The following is a 22,447-nucleotide window of genomic DNA, read 5'->3' on the forward strand; positions in this document are numbered from 1 at the left end:
CTGCAGTTTTGTGTAGTGTTTTTTTATATGTTTATCTATATGCGGCGCAAATGTTTTTACACTCCATGATTCTGTCTCCAGTGTTGGGAAGGTGACTTTTAAAATGTATTCTCCTACAGATTACAGATTACATACACCAAAATGTAGTTTGTAACGGAATCCATTAAATTACTTAAAGTGAGTAACGTAATCTGAATACTTTGAATTACTTGATTTGCTGTAGAGAAGCAAAGACTAAGATATCGCAACATAAGATGTTTTGTCTGCTAAAAGAAAAAAATAAAAAGCCCAAACTTTACTTAACCATATTAAAAATATTATTGACAGAAGACGAGGAGACACTGTTTTAGACCTGGTTTAGTCCTGGTTTAGTCCTGGTTTAGACCTGGTATAGACCTGGTTTTAATCCTGGTGTAGACCTGGTTTAGTCCTGGTTTAGTCCTGGTTTAGACCTGGTTTAGATCTAGTTTAGACCTGGGGATATAGCCCAAAATGTGAAAATAGCAAAATCCCTCTGTGTAATCTATTTATTTCAACAAAGAAACTGTAATCCAATTACCACTCACTGAAACAGTAACTGTAACTGAATACAGTTACTCATAATTTGTACTCTGATTACGTAACTCCGGTACATGTAATCTGTTACTCCCCAACACTGTGTGTCTCATATAGAGGATTGAAGAACCACACGGTCACTTGCTGCTGGCACAAAACTCAAACCCGTCGAATCACTTTAAAAAAAATACTGGACAAAAAAAACATTCTCATTTCACCACAGCACTATTTTAGATAAGTACAGCCTGCTTAATTTTAGTAATTTTGTTTATTTTAAATATGAATGTTTATCTATAAATTTTGTATGGACTTGCCCCCCCTCCCCTCCGTTACGGAATTTTATTAAAGTAAAGACTGTCGGTGGGATGGGAACTAGGGCCACAGCCCGGGGGAACTGTGAGCTCCCACACAGATGTACTACATTTGAACAAAGTATGTCTCAATCAGAGGCACTAAATTTCGGAACAGTCTCCCACTATCGATAAGAGAGACTCTTAACCACACCTGCCACTTTCAAATCCCACTTGAAACAGCGGCTAAAGGAAAAACAAGACTTGTGGACCCTTTTAGTTAAGAACTGTCCCTTGTTTTTGTTGTTTTTTCTCTATTAAATTTGTAGTGTTACCTGCCGAGGGACGACAGATGTAAATTGTTTTTTTTCCTATAATCTGGCACATTTACACTGCAGTGTTGTAAATGTTCATTAATATGCACTGTCCCTATAAATAAATAAATAAATCTATGGGGAATTTTGGAGTGGGAGCATGGGTGACTTAGGCTTGTGGCCTGATTTTACACAGAATGTTACAGCAAAACATGAAGAGGAAATGAATAATGCCCGAAAGAGGTCACTAAATTACTCAAACATGCATGGATGACGTATGTTTATAATGACGAAAAAAAAACAAAAAACACCCCTTCCTTTAAAAAACTAGTCACGACTTTTGGAAAACTCTGAAATTTAAGCTGGTTAACTGTGTATTTGTGAAGTGAGTAGTCACTGGATGTACCATAAGTAGAATATTTGATTCTGTGCAGGGTTTGTGTAGTGCCATTTTCAGGATTTCTCCACTGATGATTACCATATTTTTCGGACTACAAGTCACGCTTTTTTTCATGGTTTGGGTGTTTTCTGCGACTTATACTCTAGTGTGATTTATATATTAACATTTTCAGACTGACATCCAAGAGGCTCTAGTCTCGTGTGTCAGTATCTAGTACTACTTTTACTCCTGTACCACTGTCACTTCACTCAACTGCACATGTCTCCTGTAGAAAAAGTAGTGAAATCTGCAGCCGAAAACGGTAATTGAGCAGCAGAAAGAAATTTTGGAGTGAGCAAGAAACTTGTGAGGGACTGATGGAAACGGAGATGGAGAACACAGCTTCACGGCAACTGGGAACGTCTACAGTGCAACTTTCCTGGAAGTCACTGGATGAATCAACAAAGCCTGAACTTCAATGACAATTGAAACCATCCTGTCGGGATTCAGAAAGGCCCGAATAATTCTGGAACTGATGCCGAGTCTGACGACAGCTACACAGAAGAAGAAGCGGCGCGTTGTTTACATCATGGATCTTTGGTTTATCTCCGCAGGTCACGCAGAAGTGATACCGACGATGAAGAATTCAATAGATTTAGTGATTTGGAGTGAGATGGAGAGTTTGGTAAACTTATGTTCTGTTGTTTATGCTATAATTATCTGAATAACTGTTGTAATGTTACGTTAACATATTAACACCTATTCAGTCTGTTGTTCTCTGTTCTGTTGTTGTTACTAGAACTTGCCTTTCAAGATGAAATGTCGGTTCCTGGTCTCTGATTTTATACAATACATTTCCCCAAAAAGTGCGACTTATATGTTTTTCTTCTTCATTGTGCATTTTTTGGCTGGTGTGACTTATACTCTGGAGCGACTTGTAGTCCGGAAAATACGGTAGTTAAATGTAGTTAAACTGTGTGAACGTGAGTTGCATGAGCAGACCGACTGTACCTTGTAGCTGTACTTGGAGTGGTATCCAGACTGGCGTATCCTCACGGTCTCCAGCATGCCCGTGTACCTCAGCTGCCTCAGGACCAGATTATCGTTAAAGCGGAGGGGGAGCTGAGAGAGGAGAGAGGAGAGAGTGGGAGAGGGGGAACAAGAGGAGGCAGGTGGCACATGTTAAGGAGACTCAGGAATGATAAACAGCTTTAGAAATGATTCAACATCAAGAGAGAGAAAAATGCTTTGAACAAACTGAACCCCAACAGTCCACAGTCTGCAGAGAGCACAGTGTACCTTCTCAGCGTTGGAGCGGATGCACTTGACAAAATAAGGCTCAGACTGACCCAGAGTCTCCATCAGCTTATTGAGGGAGGCCTGTGGAAGAAACACAAGCAGAAACATCAGCAACTCAGACCAGACTGTCTAATACAGGAACTTCCCCACTAATAATGATTCATTCTCACAGAAACTCCTAATGTGCATACAGCTTTTTCACTATCATCTAACTACTCTTATAATATTCTTATATATCAAGAATGTAAACAATAGTAAACTCTGTCACAAAGCCACTGTCACAACATCAGATTTATAAAAAGTGAATAAGGCCATTGAGCAATACACTGTAGTGTCCGAGTTATCTACACTAAACATGTTTGAATGAAGAGCAGCGTTCCCATGTGTGGAGCTGTGTGGGATAAACATGTGCTGGTGTGTGCAATAGTGCAGCAGGAGGAATCCAGTCTCCTCCCTCTCAGAGATTAAAGCCATCAGCGAAGCACAGGATGTGGGAAGTGAAGTCATCCACACTGGGGCCCGGCTGGGGCCCTGCCAGAGGGGCCCCCACACTCATCCACACCTCCAGCACCACATCACAGCCATGAGAACGCCTGGCTCACTTTGGGTGTGTTCAATTTACATGGTGAGAGTATTCAAAACATTCACATTGAAACAGTTTATGACGACTTTACAGCCTTGTAATGTCAAACACACGCTTATTTAAGCCTAAAAACAACTGAACTGTTCACTGTCCTTTGTACTTCATATAGAAACTGTACAGTTGGATGAAATAAACCACTTCTATAGCCAAGCCAGAACACTGTCTGTAACATCTGCTCACAACACCAGGGTTTAAATCTTTTGGTAAAATACCACAAAACCAGAAACAACATTAAAATCATAAAAGCAGAATTACAAGCGGACTTCTTTGAGCTGTGAGACATGACTTCACTCATGTCCTACTTTTGGGTTGTTTTTGGAGCACCACAATAAATGAACCAGCAATTTCTCTGGAAGGACATGACAGCATTTATTCTTATGTAACACTTATTATGCTTTAATCATTTGTGATTTTTTTAAAGGCAAAACGAGGACATATGGAGCCACAGAAAGACTGGAGTGCTGAATTAGTCAGTGCATGTAGTTATTTCCTTGTCAAGAGGAAGTCCAGATCTCTGTATGTTTTATCCAGAGGGATGTCAGTCTGTCATGTCTAGAACCACAATTAAACAAGACTGTCCAATCACATTTGTTTATTTCAGTGATGCATGTGAAACCAAGGAGCTCATTGGTCATCTATCATTTTGAATAAAACCTCTCATCACAGACAGCTCACAGCGGCTACAATCATCTGACTTCTTTCTGATCGTGGTCCCTCTGATTCCTCACATCAAACAGTGCAGTCTCCATGTTCTTCAAAACCATTTAAAAGGTCTACAAATCATTATTATCAGATTATGTTGAGTTTAATGCTTTGCTCAATGATTCTGCACACATCCACAATCTTTTCCCTTGATATTGTTCCCATCTTGTTTCCTCAGAAGCGTGCATATTTGTTTTAACGCGGTGTGTGGTGCCGTCTCTTCTCTGGCCTCTCACCTGAAACTGTGCACTTATACTGGGCGGCTTCTTCTTCTTGTGGAGGTGGAGCAGAGACTTTGTGATGCGGTCGTGAAGAGTCAAGTTGCTCAAGTACTTCAGTGACTTAACATTTAGTAAGTGCTGCAGGGGGAGAAGGCAAAGCATGGTTAGTTTGAGAATTACTTTTAATTAATAACTGCATAAACACCCTTTGGCTGTACAGCTGTGATTCAGATGATACCACAATGTTCTATAAGGGAATCATATTTAACACAGATGGGGGCAAATAAAAATGTTCTGCATGTTTGTCTATGGAGGAATGTTCAGTTACCATGGTGATACAATGCATACATTAGCAAACACTGTCAAAAAACGTTTGAAGATAATCTGAAATTAAGAGACTTGTTTAACAGCACAAATCATTTTCGTGGTTATCTGAGGTGGATAGGACTCTGTTACATTTACTTAAATAACTCTTGGATTAAACTACCTTCCAGAGTACTTTTCTGGGAGCATACTTTTACTCCAACAGTACTCTTACTTGACTAAAATTTTTGGCTGCTTTTCCCATTTTGAGTAAATCTAAAGGGACAAAAGCTTTATGTGACAATATGAAATGATTTGAACATTTTCATGCGTCACTCCTACAAAATAGGATTTAGTTTGTCTCATTTTTTGTGTCTATATAAAATAAAATTGCAGATTTTGTGCATTATTTCATGTTTTATCCTTCCAAGTAGCCTACTTTAAATAATAAATCAGATGTTGCTCTTAAGTTACTTTTACATGAGTTTTTACTCTCGAGTCATTTCTTGAATCACTACTCTGTACTTCTACTCGAGTGATATTATTTTAAAGTAAGGTTACCAGAATAAAAACAAAAAACAAAAAACAAAACTGGGACATCCCTGCTTATTTGATCACTGGTAATAATAAAATTGTGAAACGAATGCGTAATTAAGGAAAATGTTCTGCAGACACCATTCATGACTAATATGTGAGTCAGTACGGTCACATTTTCTTTGTGTTTTGGTAATTTTTAAGCAGCTTTTTTGTATTTTACCTAAACAAATGACAATTTATGACGCTCTTTACTGTTGGCAGGGATCGGATTGGTCAAAAAAGGGACACCTGGGACATTTCTTGTATAAAACTGGTACAAATGAATGGTTTTGGATAAATCTGCTGGGACAGAGGACACAGGCGCAAAACTGGGACTGTCCTGGGTCAATAGGGACGTCTGGCCACTTTATTTAAAAAAGTAACTTTACTCTTACTTGGTTAAAATTTTTGGCTACTCTGCTGAATTACAAATCCAACCAAGTCAACTCTGTCTGGTCAGATTGTGTTAAAACAAGCTCAGATTAAAGTCTAGGGATGTAACGATATCCAAATCCGTCAATGCAATATTTTTACGATATGCATCTCATAGTTTGATATTTATTTTGATATTTTGTAGAGCTTTACAAAATTGTGATATATGACTTTTTCCTTTCAAAAGCCTCAGAAAAGCCTTGAAAAGCCGCTGCTACTGTTGTAATATGAAGAATTAAGATTTATAAGCATTTAATAACAGTTATTTCTTCTTGTAGTCTGCACTGACAACACCAAAGGATCATGGTCTATGTAGTTCCCTCTCTTTTTTAGCTACTGCTGCACCATGACAAGGCAAAACAAAGTAATTCAAAGTGCTTTACACAATAAGAAAGACATTAAAACCACAAAGAAAGACATTGGAAGCACCATAACTATTCATTTAAGCAAAGAGACTTGTAATTCAGTCTCTAGGGAAATCTGTCTCCTGCCCCCATCTGAGAGAATGACATCAGCACATTGAAGAATCTGAAAAAGCAGCGGTGCATGTACCTTGGGGAGAGCTGGTTTGGGCTTGTAGTTTTTATTCCTCCTGTGAATGAAGAGAATACGTCATGAGTGATTCCAGCAGAGTGAACAGGTGAGTGCTTTCTGTTGACTTAGCAGTGACTGACTTTAATTAAAGACATTGTAACCGCATGTGTCATAAAACTGCCAATAAAACGGAGATACACTCATCCCTGTGGGGACGTCAGGGTTTGTTTACAGAAGTCACAGGTCACACTGCAGGTATGTACTGACTACTGACAAACGGCGGCGGGCTGCTACAGACCCAGGGATTGCAGGGGTTTCTCAAATTTGTCACCAAAAATGCCTATTTCATTCTTTAAAAGGGACAAAATGATACCATTTTCTAATCCATGTTAAAGTTGTTTCCTCCAGGTATGATTTTGATGAAGGAATGACATTATAACCAGTGTTGGGAAGGTGACTTTTCAAATGTATTCCCCTACAGATTACAGATTACATACCCCAAAATGTAGTTTGTAACGTAATCCATTAAATTACTTAAAGTGAGTAACGTAATCTGATTACTTTGGATTACTTGATATTGTCATGTTTTTTAAAACTACATGAATGTAACAACCACATCCTGAAAATTCATGTTTGTTCTCTTCAAATTGGCTGTTGAGCCCAAGTCTCCATGAACAGACTTTTGTTTGCTGTAGAAAAGACGATCTTAACATGAGAAGTTTTGTCTGTTAAAAGACAATAAAAAGTCCAGTCTTTCCTTAACCAGATTAAAAATATTATTGATAGAAGAAATGCTTTTTATATGAGATCACTGCTGCCTTAAATTATGTCCACCTACTGTTGGTGTCATATTGTTTAGTCCTGGTTTAGTCCTAGTTTAGTCCTGGTTTAGTCCTAGTTTAGTCCTGGTTTAGTCCTAGTTTAGTCCTGGTTTAGACCTAGTTTAGTCCTGGTTTTAGTCCTGGTTTAGACCTGGCTTATATCTGGTTTAGTCCTGATTTAGTCCTGGTTTAGACCTGATTTAGAACTGGTTTAGTCCTTGTTTAGACCTAGTTTTGTCCTGCTTTTAGTCCTGATATAGGACCTGATTTAGTCCTGGTTTAGACCTGGTTTACAACTGGTTTAGAACTGGTTTGGTTCTGTTTAGTCCTGTTTTTAGTCCTAGTTTAGATCTGGTTTAGACCTGATTTAGACCTGAATTAGTCCTGGTTTAGATCTGATTTAGTCCTGGTTTAGTCCTGGTTTAGCCCAAATAAATATAAATACTGCTGTGTAATCCATTTACTTCAGCAAAGTAACTGTAATCCAATTACCACTCATTGAAACAGTAACTGTAACTGAATACAGTTACTCATAATTTGTACTCTGATTACATAACTCCAGTACATGTAATCTGTTACTCCTCAACACTGATTATAACAGCTCAAAGTTCACTCACAGTAGTCAATATTTTCGTATTATAGGATCTTTAATACAGGCAGAAGAGTGTTTTTGAAATAGCAGATGGTGTCGGTGCACCCTACTGCTGATTTGATTCCTTTTCATTTTGAAAATGTAAAATGCAGACTAAATCCTAGCTCAGCACTCATTTGGATTTGAATTGAGTTATTGCTCTAACAACGGAGGAGCGCTGCCATGCCAAATCCTTCAAATCAGGAGGGAGTCTTTATACCTGAAAACTGTGAATAGATCATTTTCTGAGAAGCTCAACATTTGATTTTTCTGGTTTCAAAAGTCTATTTCTCATGATTTCTTTTCACTTCCTCCATCAGCTTTGTCATCATTAGTCATATTAAACATCTGGTGTATCTGGTGTAAACATTATCTTGTTTTTTTGGTGAAGTCTTATGCAGAGGTTGTGAGGTGAGCGTTACACTGACATGAGGATGTCGTGGGCTCTCTCCAGGAGTTTGCTGCTGGTGGAGTTGACAAAGATCTCGTCTTCAGCGGTGGAGCTGCCCGATGACAGACGGCTCTGACGCCCCACACGACCGTTCCACCCCAGAGCTGGAGAGCCTCTGCAGGGAGAGAGACAGTGGGAGAGTTAGTGATGTGTCTTTTTGTTTATTTGCACAATTTCACTTACAACCCCCGTTACAATTAGCCAACTGGCGCCACCTAGTGCCTCTGCTCAATTTTATTTCTCTCCAGCGACTAGGTCAGGAATCAGAATACACTAGACCCGAGGTGTCAAACTCATTTTGGTCCAGGGGCCGTATCCAACCTACTTTGATGCAATAAATTAAAATATTTGTGCAGAGAAACACAAATCTATTACAGAAATCTTTTTTAATTGATGAACTCTTTCTTTTACAAAACATTATAATATTATGAACAACCTGAAACTTTAAGAAAAATGCAGTTTCAACACAAAAACATGAACTTGTATGTAAATAGGAATAAGTAAAATTTTTTTTTGAAAATCCTGCACTCGGCTCCACTTTTCTCATTGTTGACATTTTTCTGATGAGGGTGTCACGGTCAACAGTCAAAACGATCGTCCTTTAAGAGCATTTGGAAAGAGACAAGTCTTCATTTGTGCTGCTCTGGTGGGAGGGGCCACGTACAGAGAAGCTGGAGACGCTGCTGTGATAAACACCACAGAAAATTACCAATATTCTAATAGAAAATATAATTAAAATATTTGAGTAGAAAATCAGCCGAGGGCCAGATTAAAGGTCTGGGTAAGTTTGACACCCCTGCACTAGATGGTCCACAAGAACCCCAGAAGTGTGATTCCAGGCACCAGCCAATCAGCAAAGAGCCATGCATTCAGTGTTGGCAACGATTCCCGAGATCGAGGATTTAAAGCTGAAACAAATAGAATGTTTGTTGAATTTTATCAAGGGGAAAGACGTTATTGTCCTCCTTCCTAGGGGATTTGGGAAACGCTTAATACACCAGTTATCAGCGTTAGCGGCGCATTACATACGTCACGACCAAATAGCAGCGATTGGTTAAATAAAAAAAGTACCAGTCTACCGTCGAGCGAACGAATTCTAACACTGCGAGGTCAGACGGTTTCTACGACGTGAAACCGTCTGATGAATAGCCTGTGAGTCAAAGTTTAAGAAAGGACATAGAGCATAATGTTGCAGGTGCTCCTTCACTTCGACAGCACAAGCAGACCCAGAGGAGCCGTCGTGTGTAGTTGACTCCTGTACAAGTGTCTGCACAGAGCACATCTCACCCACAGGAGCAGTGAAGGGCTTAAGCTTAAACCTACAGCCAGCACCATTCCATCTGCTTACACATTCTATACTACTGCAGGGAGTTCAAAGTTAGAGTTATATAACCTCTGACTGAGCACATGACACTTTTAACTCCCAGAGAAGAGCAGCAGAAGACAGGCCAAGGACAATCATATATTAAAAAAAGGGAGTGTTATTATTTTTGCCCAAAAACGCATTAGCACGGAATGGTCTTAACATGATGAATTAAAAAGGTTCTTGTTGTGTTTTGTTGTATTTATCAGTCACCATTTATGGGATAAACTTTGTAACAACAGGTGGTTAACTGACACATTTACTGGCATGCGAATGTGCACAAAAACTCAGACGTCATGGGGTCAGAAAACTAACCCTGCGTGAATAAGTCACTTTTTTGGCTATGCAGACTCAGCTTTAAAGAAACAGTTTGGAATTTTGGACATAGGGCCTCATTTCCTAGTGAGCCAGAGTGTTGGAGACGTGTGGAGACACTTTTTAAAATATTCCCTCCAGTCTTTGTATTTGCAGATGTCGCTGGTGCTAGACTAGTGCATGTCAATGGCCAAAGTTATCCTGCCACTAAAAACTAACCTTGCATCGCATGAATTGTTGCATGTTGAGGGACTATTTTCTCATGTATCAGTCCGCCACTGCTGAGCTTTTTATCAAGAAGTACAAATCGCTGCTGCTGCTCAGACAGAAATCCTTCAAATGTAAGGTTGGTTTTACTTCTAAAATTATTCTATCAACACAGACATTCACATGGACAGTCTGGTGTAATAACAGATTTGTTTCGGGTGTTTTGTGGAGTGGGTAAGACTGTTTTTAGTGGCAGGATAACTATGGCCATTGACATGCACTAGTCTAGCACCAGTGACTTCTGCAAATACAAAGACTGGATGGAATATTTCAAAAAGTGTCTCCACACGTCTCCAACACTCTGGCTCATTAGGAAATGAGGCCCTATGTCCAAAATTCTCAACTGTCCCTTTAACACATTAGTTAAGTGTAGAATTTGCAATTTATAATGAATGCTCATAGTTTAAAAGTATCACCATACAGCATCTTTAGCTGCATTGCTTAGAAGTCTGTAACAATATTGATATTTTGAGTACAGCCCTCCTAACACGGCATTGAGGTTTTGGGTTTCAAACCCTGATGGGACCATCCATCCATCCATTTTCTTCCTCTTATCCGGGGCCGGGCTGCGTGGGCAGCAGTCTAAGTAGGGACTCCCAGGGACTTCCTTCACCCCAGACATGTCCTCCAGCTCCTCCTCAAGGTGTTCCCAGGCCAGCCCAGAGACATAGTCCCTCTAGCATGTCCTGGGTCTTCCCCAGGGCCTCCTCCTGGTGGGACATGCCCAGAACACCTCCTGAGGGAGGGGTCCAGGAGGCATCCGGAACAGATGCCCGAGCCACCTCAACTGGCTCCTCTCGACGTGGAAGAGCAGTGGCTCTTCGAGCTCCTCCCATGTGACTGAGCTCCTGGCCCTATCTCTAAGGAAGCACCCAACCACCCTGCGGAGGAAGCTCATTTCGACCACTTGTATCCACGATCTCGTCCTTTCGGTCATTACCCACTTTGAATTACTTTGTGTACGAATTGTGCTATACAAATAAACTTGCCTTGCCTTACCCAGAGCTCATGACCATCATAGGTGAGGGGAGGAACGAAGACTGACCGGTAAATCGAGATGATGGCACCATTCCATGAAATGTTTCTTTTTTTTTTTTTGGCAAAATAATAAGACTTCCCATTTTTTGAACTGCCCTTAGTTGCTCTCAAACAGTACAATCTGTCTGTGTATGTCTGTGTATGTCTGTGTATGTATGTGTATGTATGTATGTGTGTGTATGTATGTGTATGTATGTGTATGTCTGTATGTATGTGTATGTGTGTATGTGTGTGTATGTATGTGTATGTATGTGTATGTCTGTGTATGTGTGTGTATGTATGTGTATGTATGTGTATGTCTGTATGTATGTGTATGTGTGTATGTGTGTGTATGTATGTGTATGTCTGTATGTATGTGTATGTGTGTATATGTGTGTATGTGTGTATGTGTGTGTATGTATGTGTATGTGTGTATGTATGTGTATGTATGTGTATGTGTGTGTATGTATGTGTATGTGTGTGTATGTATGTGTATGTATGTGTATGTCTGTGTATGTGTGTGTATGTATGTGTATGTATGTGTATGTCTGTATGTATGTGTGTATGTGTGTGTATGTATGTGTATGTGTGTATGTATGTGTATGTCTGTATGTATGTGTATGTGTGTATGTGTGTGTATGTATGTGTGTATGTGTGTATGTATGTGTATGTGTGTATGTGTGTGTATGTATGTGTATGTCTGTATGTATGTGTATGTGTGTGTGTGTATGTGTGTGTATGTGTATGTATGTGTATGTCTGTATGTATGTGTGTGTATGTATGTATGTGTATGTATGTCTGTATGTATGTATGTGTATGTGTGTGTATGTATGTGTATGTATGTGTATGTATGTATGTATGTGTATGTGTGTGTATGTGTATGTATGTGTATGTATGTATGTGAATGTATGTGTATGTATGTGTGTGTATGTATGTGCATGTATGTATGTGTATGTATGTGCAGGACTGTTTATCTGTATACGCTCCCGCCCCATAAAGCACTGCTCCGTCTGCTCCTCTGCGCCCCACCGAGCCTGGACATTTAGCACTCCCCAGACGCTCTCCGACGCATAGCTCTGCCTTTACATCACGAGGAAGCAGCTGCGCCCGCTTTAGTGCTCTCCTCTGTGGGGATGAGTGCGTGTGGGGCAGGGGAGGCCAGAGGGAGCACGGAGCCGAGCTGAACAAAAACCTTCTTGTGCTGGGGCTCCAAATTGGAATGGACGCAATTAGAACATTTTTGAAACACCATAATTTCCTCCGCAAGCAACTTATTCTGCATAAAAACTGCTAACCCTGGAGTTTAGATCTGTGTAAACAAATTCTGAAATGTGATATTTATATTAGTTTGTCACTTCATATTTCAGTCTGTTGTTGATTCTTTTGGATGAGTTTAAAAGAATGAGAACTTCGCTCATCAGTTACTTGGGATGGGTGCGTTGGAGGACAGGGAACAGCCCAAGAACATAGAGAAAAATCCCGCACACCATTTTACTTGCAAATTGTGAGATTTATTAGGACAAAGCGTGCCGAAAAGTTGCACGGTTTGTCCAAATAAATCTCACAATTTGCAAGTAAAACAGTGTGCGGGATTTTTCTGGATGAGTTTCAAATCTGAAGTGTGAACAGAATCCTACCGTATTTTCCGCACTATAGGGCGCACTTAAAAGCCTTTAATTTCATCAAAAAAACACTGTGCGCCTTATAATCCAGAGCAGTTTATATATGAATTCATTGGAGTGTCTTAGTACGACTTTAGTAAACTACAAAGCCGCTCCACTTGCAGCATTACGGCTCCCGTAGTCAGGAGCATCAGTAATACATTCCTTTTAATATCAAAATGCACCTGTCAAGAGACACACTTACAACACCGACTTTAAACTCAAGACTATTATAAATTGAAAGTGCGAGCTGCGTGGGAGCAGTAGATGAGAGAAGGAGAACACACATTCACCAAGACAGAGAGACAGCGCCGAGCGACTTACGCCATGATCTGCCAACGGATCGTGGACGCCTGGACTAAGGATCAGTATCAACTGTGGTCCGAGCTTTCACCAAGACCAGAATCATCACTGAACTGCCAGGGAACAGTAACCACACTGACTCGGATAATGACGAGAGGGATGTGGGCGAGCTGGACGCCAGAATCACCCAACTGTTTGAACAATTATGAGTTATTGTGAATACACGAACAATTTAGCGTCTCAGGCAGTATTTTTTTACGTGTTACAGTTGAACAAAGTTGAGAGTTATTGTGAACGTGTTAAATAAAATTTGACTGACTTATCTAACTGTTGTGTTTCATTTAATGCACCTTATAGTCTGGTGTGGTTTATATGTGAAAAAAGTTTGAAAATAGATCATTCAATGACTTATAATCCAGAGCCCTATAGAGCGGAAAATATGATTAAAACACAAAGAACAAATCTTGAAGTGCTGTCTCGATATGAAAATGTCACCACAAACTATTTTGATTCTAAGGAACAGACTGGATACTTGATACAATACTGATTCTGATGCCCTGATGATGTGGTATCTGTGTAATCCCTCATTAAAGTTTCATTTCTGTCCTGTGAATGTGAATTTTTAGTATCGATATTTGTTAAAATGAGTATCTAGTTTCGATATTTGTTTTAGTATCCAGGAGTGGCAGCTGCGCTCAGGGTCAGGGCTCGTGTCTGTTTACGGACATGCCACCGGCGTGCAGTGTGCAGAGGTGACGGAAGCTGCGTGTAAATCACAAGGAGCATGTTTTTAAGCACTGACCTAAATACATTTGCGTAGTAAAACAGTAAAAAGATAAAGTACTGTGAAATCCTACTTTACCGTGAGCCCACCCACGTTACTGCGAATGTACTGCAATATGATGGGTAGTACTCGCCTCATGCACATTTACTCTGTGTTTTTAATAAAATTGTACTTTCAGAGCAGTTCTTTGACTTCTACTTGAGTAATATATGTGACAGTGTAACACTACTCTTACTTGAGTAAAAGTTTTGGTTCCTCTTCCCACTGTGAGTAAGTTAAGTGACAAAATCTTTATAGTCCAATTTGGTTCATTTGGTCTTCTGATAATTTATGTTAAGTTTATTAAGTTATTAGGTATTAGACATATCAGAGGTATTTTTGTTAAAAGGTTAAGAAGCTGAACAAGAAAATACAAGATGTCATCAAACTCTCATTCAATATTATCTGAGTAAAATTACCAAGTAGTGGTCCAAGATTTTTAGGGAAACTACTGCTCAAGGAGAAGTCACTTAAATTGTTTATAATTTTAGGATTAGTATTTAGTATTTTAGTGCAATTGAAAGGGCAAAACATTAAATTGTGCACAAAATCTGTGATGCACTACAAAGAATATTTTAAAAAGTAAATAAATATCTCTAGGAGTGGTGCAAGAAAACACACATTCATATTTATAATATTATCATAAAATTTGTGTCTATGTTATTAGGTTCTTTTTCCAGACCAAGAGTTTGTTTTCATACTTGACAGCTGGACTACTCCCTGTGCTCTTCCTCAGAGTCATGTGCTCTTGCTGAGACTTGTCCGGTCAGCTGATTTATACAGGTTTTTTTATACCGGTGGATGCAGGACGACAGCCCGACTTCCTCAGGACAGTAACCCAGGTGTGTGAGAGTAAAAAAGCCCCCTCATCCCAATTTACCAAACACTGTCGTTCTGCCTCCTCTCATAGGAAAACAGCGCCAAAACCTGTTTAAATCAGCTGAGCGGATACGTCACAGCAACATCACGAGCCTCTGAGGAAGAGCGCTAGTGAGCAGTCAAAACGGTCAGGTATGAAAACAAACTCTTCGTCTATTAGACAAAAATTTATGTTGAATATTAGAGATTTGAATGTTTGTTTTCTTGAACTGCTCCTTCAGATATGATTTACCTTTTAAAGGGCCCATCTCATGAAAAATCAACTTTTCAGAGCTTTCTACCTTCTAAGAGTGATGTGTGGGCCTTGTATATGTCGTCAAAGGGTTTTTTAGATTGATTTGGCAGTTTTTAAACAAATTGCAGTGTATTTGCCACCATCCCACGCGACAACGAACTAAAGCTGCTACAACAATGACACGGCAGATACACCTATGACAGGTTTGACGCAGCAGAAAGCGCTTTGCTGTTTATAATAAAATTATAAACAACAACTTAAGTTACTTCGACTTGAGCAAAAGTTTCCCTAAAAATCTTGGACCACTGCTTTACACTTCTACTCAAATAATATCGAAAGAGAATTTGATAACATCTTGTGTTTTCTTGTTCAGCTTCTTAACTTTTTAATCAAAAATACCTCTGATACATTCCGATTTTTCACTTTCTGGTTATTACTTTACACATATGTCACTTTTATAGTTTTTGAACTATTAATTTACTGCTCGATACTTAATTGCACTTTTTACTCAAGTCAGTTTTTTTCCCTTTACTCTACCCAAGAGAATGCAGTAGACATAAAGCACAGTTTTGTCTCTAAACGCTACTAAACGGCACTTTTTTGTGGTAGCACTTCTGGCAAAACAAGATTCCATTTCAGTAAGAATTTGGGAAATGTTTTGTAACTAAAATCTGACATAAAGTCGGTTTATTTGTGTAAAATGTTCAATTGCTGCGTGCACCAAAAAGCCACACTGCACAATTTCTCTGGAGGCTTTAAAATGTCTTTATCGTCCATACCAAACTTATTTGCTGTTAGAATCGGCCCCATACAAAATAATACAACCCGAATCATGACGGCAGCGAGTACGGCAACTTCCGGAATAAAGTGAATTGTGCGTGTTTCTTACCGTGGAGACTTGTCGTTGATGTTGCTCCCCTGCAGGTCGGACAGGGGCGTGCGCGGGCTCTTCCTGGTTACACCTGTCACAGCAGACACGTGTCAAAGACAAACCTACACGCCGCCAGAAAACCTCACCACACCACACCTCGCCACACCCCAACACCACACCCGACACCGCACCCACACCACATATCAGCGTTGTTATGTGCCTTTAAAGTGACATTCAGCTGGAGATGATTCCTGGTGAGGTTAATGTAAGCTTCTTCGGTTAGTGGGGCGGAGGATGTTGGGTTAAGTCCGGATAAGGGGGGCAATTTGTCGCAAAAGCTGTAATGGGACTGGCTGATTTGAGGAGCTGTGTTTTCATGCAGGGGTTAATCTAAGCAGAAGCCTAGTGCTGATTGAGCAGTGATAAGCATACTAAACTAAACTAAACTAAAATAAACTAGGTGGCGCTGTTTATTTGTGTGACTAGAGCCTAATCAGTGGATCAGAGATGCACCATTGTTCCCTTAAAAAGATGAATGATTCTTCTTTTCCTGTAACTTTCATCCACAATCTGGTTATGGATTTGCAGCAGAATTTTACCCAGGAACTTTCTGTGAACGTTAAATGAACATGGAAGATAATTTGTTTCATTAGATTTTAATTACCTGCACTTGTCTGCATAAATTGTAATTTAAATAAAATATAATAAACATTTTGACTTTTTAGCATATTGGTCTGTGCTGAAGTTTTAAGGCACAAAATATCATTCTGTGTCTTGAAACTTCAGCACAGACAGATATTTTAATTTGGTTGATCTGTATGGAAGATAATTTGTTTCATTAGATTTTGAATTTTAAATACTGCTGAATTTATTAACTTATTATTTTTATTCTGAATTTTAGTTGAAGTTTTTAAATTTGTATTATTATTATTTATTTTTTTTAACAGGTTTCAAATTCAGAATATAAATTTCACCTTTTAAATATTCAGAACAAATATTTTCAAGCTCTCAAACAGTCAGAGTGTAAATTTCACAGCAAAGATCCAAGATGCCAAGGCAGAAGCAATCGATCTTGTGTGAGTGAGGAGGACAGAGGCCGTTTCCTATTGGCCGTTCTCATCTGTGGGCGGGGTTTGAGGTTTAGATGAAGCAAATTCTGACCAATCGGATCGCTTCACTGCACCATTTCCTACTTGTTACTAAGTTCAATCGGATAACTTTGGATCGATTGCTTCTGCCTTGGCATCTTGGATCTTTGCTGGAAATAGTTTTTTCACTGCAAATTTTACACTCTGAATTTTGATTGTGGAATTTGAGGACGTGAAAAATATTTTTGCTGAATATTTAAGTTTTTCTTTCTTTTTTTTTTAAACATAAAAAAAATAAAAAATAAATAAAGTAAAATGTTAAACACTTTGAAAATGTACCCTTAAAATTTCAGCAACTAAAATTCGGAATAAAAATAATTCAAACATGTTTTTTCAAAGTTAAAAAAATTCAAAGTCTGTCTCCATGTCTCTTGTATTTATTTGATTACAGCTTTTTTATTTTTATTTATCTCACTAAAATCTCTTGGTTCTACAGTTATAACCTACAACTTGCCACGATTTCGTCATCTGCTTGTCTCCGTGGTGAATGATGAGTTTAAAGCCATACTGTGGAAGATTCCAGGCAATAACATCTCCATGGAAACAAGTAGGTGGCGAACATAGTGTGTCTCTAAAACTAATGTAAACAGAACATATGTGCAGAGGTGGGCGGTACTCGGCTACATTTACTTGAGTATCTTCTAGCAGCATACTTTTACTAATACTTGAGTAATATTTTTATTGAAGTATCAGTACTCTTACTTGGTGTGTTATATTTTGTCTTAAATTCAAATTATCAATCATTTTTTAACTCTTGAGTAATTTCTTGGACCACCACTTTGTACTTGTACTTGAGTAATATTATTATTAAGTCACATTACTCTTATGTCAAATATAATTTTTGGTTACTCTACCCACCTCTGCAAATGTTGCAGAGATCCTGCTGCAACATTCGTCTAGCAGTCCGCAGACTTTTCTAATGTCTGTGTTTTGGTGCATCTCTGTCTCTGAGTATCTACAGTCGACTTTAGTGGGTTAGCCGAGAGTCTCAGCGTTTATCGGGGACTTGGTGATATACCGTTTTCAGTTTCATCAAAAATCTCACTCTCATCTGGAGCTGCAAAACGGCACAAAACAAAAAGTACAAAACACAAAAGAGTGTGAGTGTAATGCAGTATTCCCAGAGAAAGACACGCCTGGAGGAGCTAGCCTGCACCATACACACAAACAGCTGGGACAACAGGTGAGCCAGTTAGTGCTGAGAAGATATGTGCCCCTTGTGGACTAGACCTGTCTTACACCCTCACCATCACCACATATGTGAGATTAGTCACGAGGGAAGCTGTGGGAGCCGCTCTCAACACTGCCCAAAGGGGAGGAGAGAAAGCAAATAAAAGAGTCACAGAAAACAGAGTCCATGCCAAAACACAATACGAGCACACACGTCTGGATTTCTATCAAAATATGGAGAAGGATGGAGCGTGCAAGGAAAACATGGAGACGGGATCAAATGCAGGCAAAGAGACAGGCAGAGGAAGAGGCGACCAACAAGCACCTACTCATTTACTCATACTCAAGTACTGGAGGTGGTAAAATGTAATGTTATCTGCTCAGGCTGTGTGCTAAAGCTGCTGTGGCACACTGTGTGATGGAGCCAGTGTTTAGAGGAGCACAGCTGCTGTGTGTTACACGGGGACGTGGGTCTGCTGAAGCCCCCACAGCAGCTGGCAGCTCTGAATGACACTTTGCCATGCTACTGGATTTAGACACGGTTTAATCTCTGCACTGTTGGCACTACCACAGACTGGCATTAGAGTTTGTGTAGTAGCTTGTTGGTCGCTCTCCAGCTCCCAGGCCACAGACAAAGAGGAGGAGGAATGGTGGATGATATGGGCCTTACTGTACTTCTCCTCCTTGCATCTCTGCAGGATCTCTAAGCTTCTCTGATGCACAGGGTGCTGCAGAAAACTAAAACTATCCACACTTTTCAAAACTGCACAGGGAGCAGCGTCATCATGCCCTTCGGAGAAGCAAAACAAAAAGAAGAGAAAAACAAACACAAGGAGGAAAGAGGGAGGAGGAGGAGGAGGAGAAAAAGAGAGATTAAACAGTGAAGATGAACAGAGCTACAGTCTTCTACAGGAGAACTATCAGGACAGGTGATGACTGAGAGGAGGAGCTCTTGGTGCTAAGCACTCACTACAGCTATGAGGCATCACACTCAGGGGCCTGCTACACAGCGCCCCCCAGAGGCTCGGAAGAACAGAGGAACCTAGAGATGTGTGTATGAATACATCCAGGTTAGGTCTGGTACTAAAGCATTTCATTATAACCTGAAGCTCAGGGACATTATTGTTACTTGGTCTGAGGAGAGTCACAGAGTCACAGGGCCAAAGGGCCAGAGTATAAAACATGTATTCATCCTGTGTACAGTGATTAAAACAGCACAATAACAACATCATGTTTGGACAATTCAAATGTATTCCTCAGTGAGACCGTGAGTCATGTGGAAGTGTCACACACATACTGTGGTGCACAGACCTCACTACAGACACACTGAGTCCTGATCATATGACTCAGAGGGAGCAGTGTACTACAGTATGTGCAATACTACAGCAGTGTACTACAGTATGTGTGACACAAGAGCTGTCTCTGCTCTCACATCTGAAACAACCAGCTCCAGTATCAGAGCAGCAGGGACCTTTGACCCAGAGGAGGGGCTACACAGTGAAGGATGATGGAAGCACTATAGAAACTACAGTGACTACAACTATAACTACTACTACTACTAATACTACTAATACTACTACTACTACTAGGCATAAACACAAGCTAAAGCTACAATGTGCAGGAGATTCCATGGATCTTTTAACAGGGTGAATGTTTGGAGAGACCACTGGGTTGAGCCTGTGTCATCACACAATGGACACACAGAACATGTACAATTATTCATGGTCCATTCACATGGGGCTCCTGCACATTGTCCTTCTGCTCAGACACACAGACAGTTGTCTCTATAACACAATATGAATGAACAGGAGTTAGAGATTGTTTTTTCTTCAATATTTGAGGCAGTCATGAAATCGCTTGGTTGGTGATTGCTCGGTGAACTGTCCATCTGGGCTCGTACACACAACAGACTTCAGCTGAACACTAGAAGTGTAACATTTAACCTGGGTGTGTGATATCCCTGACAGAAAACGCACAAACACCTTTATCTAATATGAAGAAGAAACACACAAAGAACCGTCTTACATCTTCCAGTAGAATCACACTTTGAGTTTGTACCTTCCACTTGAAACCTGCAACAAACTCTCCACACACGAGCCTGTGTGTGCAACTCACCGAACCTGTGTGTGTGCGTGTGCGTGTGTGTGAGTGTGTGTAGTACTGACCAGGCCTCTTGTGTGCATGTGTGTGCGTGGTACTGGCCAGGCCTCTTGTGCGTGTGTGTGTGTGTGTGTGTACGTGTGTGTACGTGTGGTACGTACCAGGCCTCTTGTGTGTGGGTGTGTGTGTGCGTGTGCGTGTGTGTGTGTAGTATTTACCAGGCCTCTTGTGCGTGTGTCTCTTCCCTGCCTCTCTGAAAGCCACCAGGGCCCTGAAGTAGGCCCTGAGCACGGCCCAGCGGAACGTGGCCGGGGGGTCGATTCCGATCAGGCCGCAGATGAAGGCGTTCTTACTGCTCTTGAGCAACGCAACGATGTCGGGCCGCATGTGGTCTGTGTTCTTTTCCCGGAAATCCTGCACAAAACACAACATTTGAATCATTACAGGTACTCGTTACATTTGGGCAAACAAAGTTCAACTGCAATGCTAATGTTACGAGTTACAAAGGCAGCAACTGATAATGTTAAAACCTCCATGAGTCACCACAGAGTCCCATGTACAAATCCCCCTAACCTTCTTCAAACATTCTGGGTGGCTTTACAATGTGCAGCGTCATCTTTAATCCATCAATTTGATTTTAGAGAGTATTTTGATTATATGTCACAGTAAAGTCATGTGTTTAAAGCTCCTATATTACACAAAATGAACTCTTGTGAGCTTTAAGTCATGTTAGAATGTTACTTCATCAAAAACACACCTGGAGTTGTGTTTTTTCTCATTCACACACATTAGAGTAATGCTTTATTATATCTGCATGAAGTTGGCCCCCCATCATACGCAAACCTACACAAAAACTATGTCAATCGTTTGTGCTTTGTTTGTGCTGCAAAAGGGTTGTTTGTGCCGTTTTAGTTTTGGAGATATTAAGGATTCTTTTACAGGTCAAATTGGGGTCAGCCAGCCCCCCAGGAAGCTTCAAAATGCTCTAAAAAAGCCCCAAATTGTGTCTATCGTTTGTGTTGCAAAAAGTTTCATTTGTGCGATTCCTGTTCTTAAGATATTAGTTAGTATATAAGTTTTATTTTCAGCCAAAGACATCATCCAGACCATCAAAATGTTAAATAGATAAACAGGCAGGAAATTATACCAAACATTTGTATTTCGTTTGTGTTGTGACAATTTTCATTTGTGCTAGAATATTTCTAAAATTATTAACTATTATTTTTGCGGATATTATATAATGCTCAACTGATGGCAGCGACTTTAACAAAACTCCACAAATCTAGTGAAGATAAATGTTGTCAGGCTGTAGACAAGTTTGTATTATTATATAAAATATGAATCAAAAGCAAATTACGAAAGACTGATACAGACTTTTCCACAGCCTGAGATCGTTTCTCTTCACTACTTTTGTGGAGCTTTGTTACAGCTGCTGCCGTCAGTTGTGCGGAAATTACATCATATAATTTCTGCAAAAATAATAATGAATAATTTTAGAAATATATTAGCACAAATGAAAATTGTCACAGCACAAATGAAATATAAATGTTTGGTATAATTTGCTGCTGTTTTGAGGCTATTTAACATTTTGTGGAGCTGGATGACGTCATCGGCCCAAAATTAAACTGCTAATATCTTAAGAACCAGAATCACACAAACCAAACTTTTTGCAACAAAAAACGACAGAAACGAAACAACAAAATGACTGACACCATTTTGTGTCGTTTTAGAGCATTTTGAAGTTTCCTGAGGGCTGCTGACCCCAATTGGACCTATAAAAGATTCATTAATATCTCCAAAACTAAAGTAGCGCAAATGAAACTTTTTGCAGCATAAAATAGCACAAATAATTGACATAGTTTTTGTGTAGGTTTACATTTGGAGGGAGGCCAACTTCACACAGGTCTTTATTTTTTTATTTTTTTATTTATTTATGTTTATGCCACAAGCCAAATTAAACCCCCTGGAGGTCCAAGTTTGACTCAGAATACATTTTAACAGGGCTACGGGGTCAGGCAAAGAATATTTTTAACTACTCCAGCAATACCAGATCCACACCTTGCTCCTGTCCTCATCATAACCATTCTACAGTCAGTATTTTAGCAGAACTGCAGCTGTACTGTCCAAACCTGACAGAACCTCAG

General features: G+C 39.8%; 1 protein-coding gene across 8 annotated transcripts in view; it reads right to left on the reverse strand.

Annotated features, from left to right (window-relative positions):
* Window positions 1-22,447, reverse strand: part of myo9aa (myosin IXAa) — a 297,586-nt gene that overhangs the window by 34,543 nt on the left and 240,596 nt on the right. For 5 of the 8 annotated variants that reach the window (XM_055155019.1, XM_055155017.1, XM_055155021.1 and 2 more), the window contains 9 exons: window positions 20,522-20,717; window positions 18,874-18,993; window positions 18,052-18,090; window positions 15,904-15,976; window positions 8,129-8,266; window positions 6,267-6,306; window positions 4,419-4,541; window positions 2,838-2,918; window positions 2,550-2,660 (listed from right to left, as the gene is read on the reverse strand). In XM_055155019.1, the coding sequence (XP_055010994.1) occupies window positions 2,550-2,660; window positions 2,838-2,918; window positions 4,419-4,541; window positions 6,267-6,306; window positions 8,129-8,266; window positions 15,904-15,976; window positions 18,052-18,090; window positions 18,874-18,993; window positions 20,522-20,717 (921 nt within the window). The remainder of the gene's footprint in view (window positions 1-2,549; window positions 2,661-2,837; window positions 2,919-4,418; window positions 4,542-6,266; window positions 6,307-8,128; window positions 8,267-15,903; window positions 15,977-18,051; window positions 18,091-18,873; window positions 18,994-20,521; window positions 20,718-22,447) is intronic. The other 3 variants (XM_055155018.1, XM_055155016.1, XM_055155020.1) reach the window with 2 other exon arrangements.

Source organism: Boleophthalmus pectinirostris, unplaced genomic scaffold (genome assembly GCF_026225935.1).
Source record: "Boleophthalmus pectinirostris isolate CB_2022bp ecotype Guang Dong unplaced genomic scaffold, ASM2622593v1 HiC_scaffold_19, whole genome shotgun sequence".
Taxonomy (NCBI): Eukaryota; Metazoa; Chordata; class Actinopteri; order Gobiiformes; family Gobiidae; genus Boleophthalmus; species Boleophthalmus pectinirostris.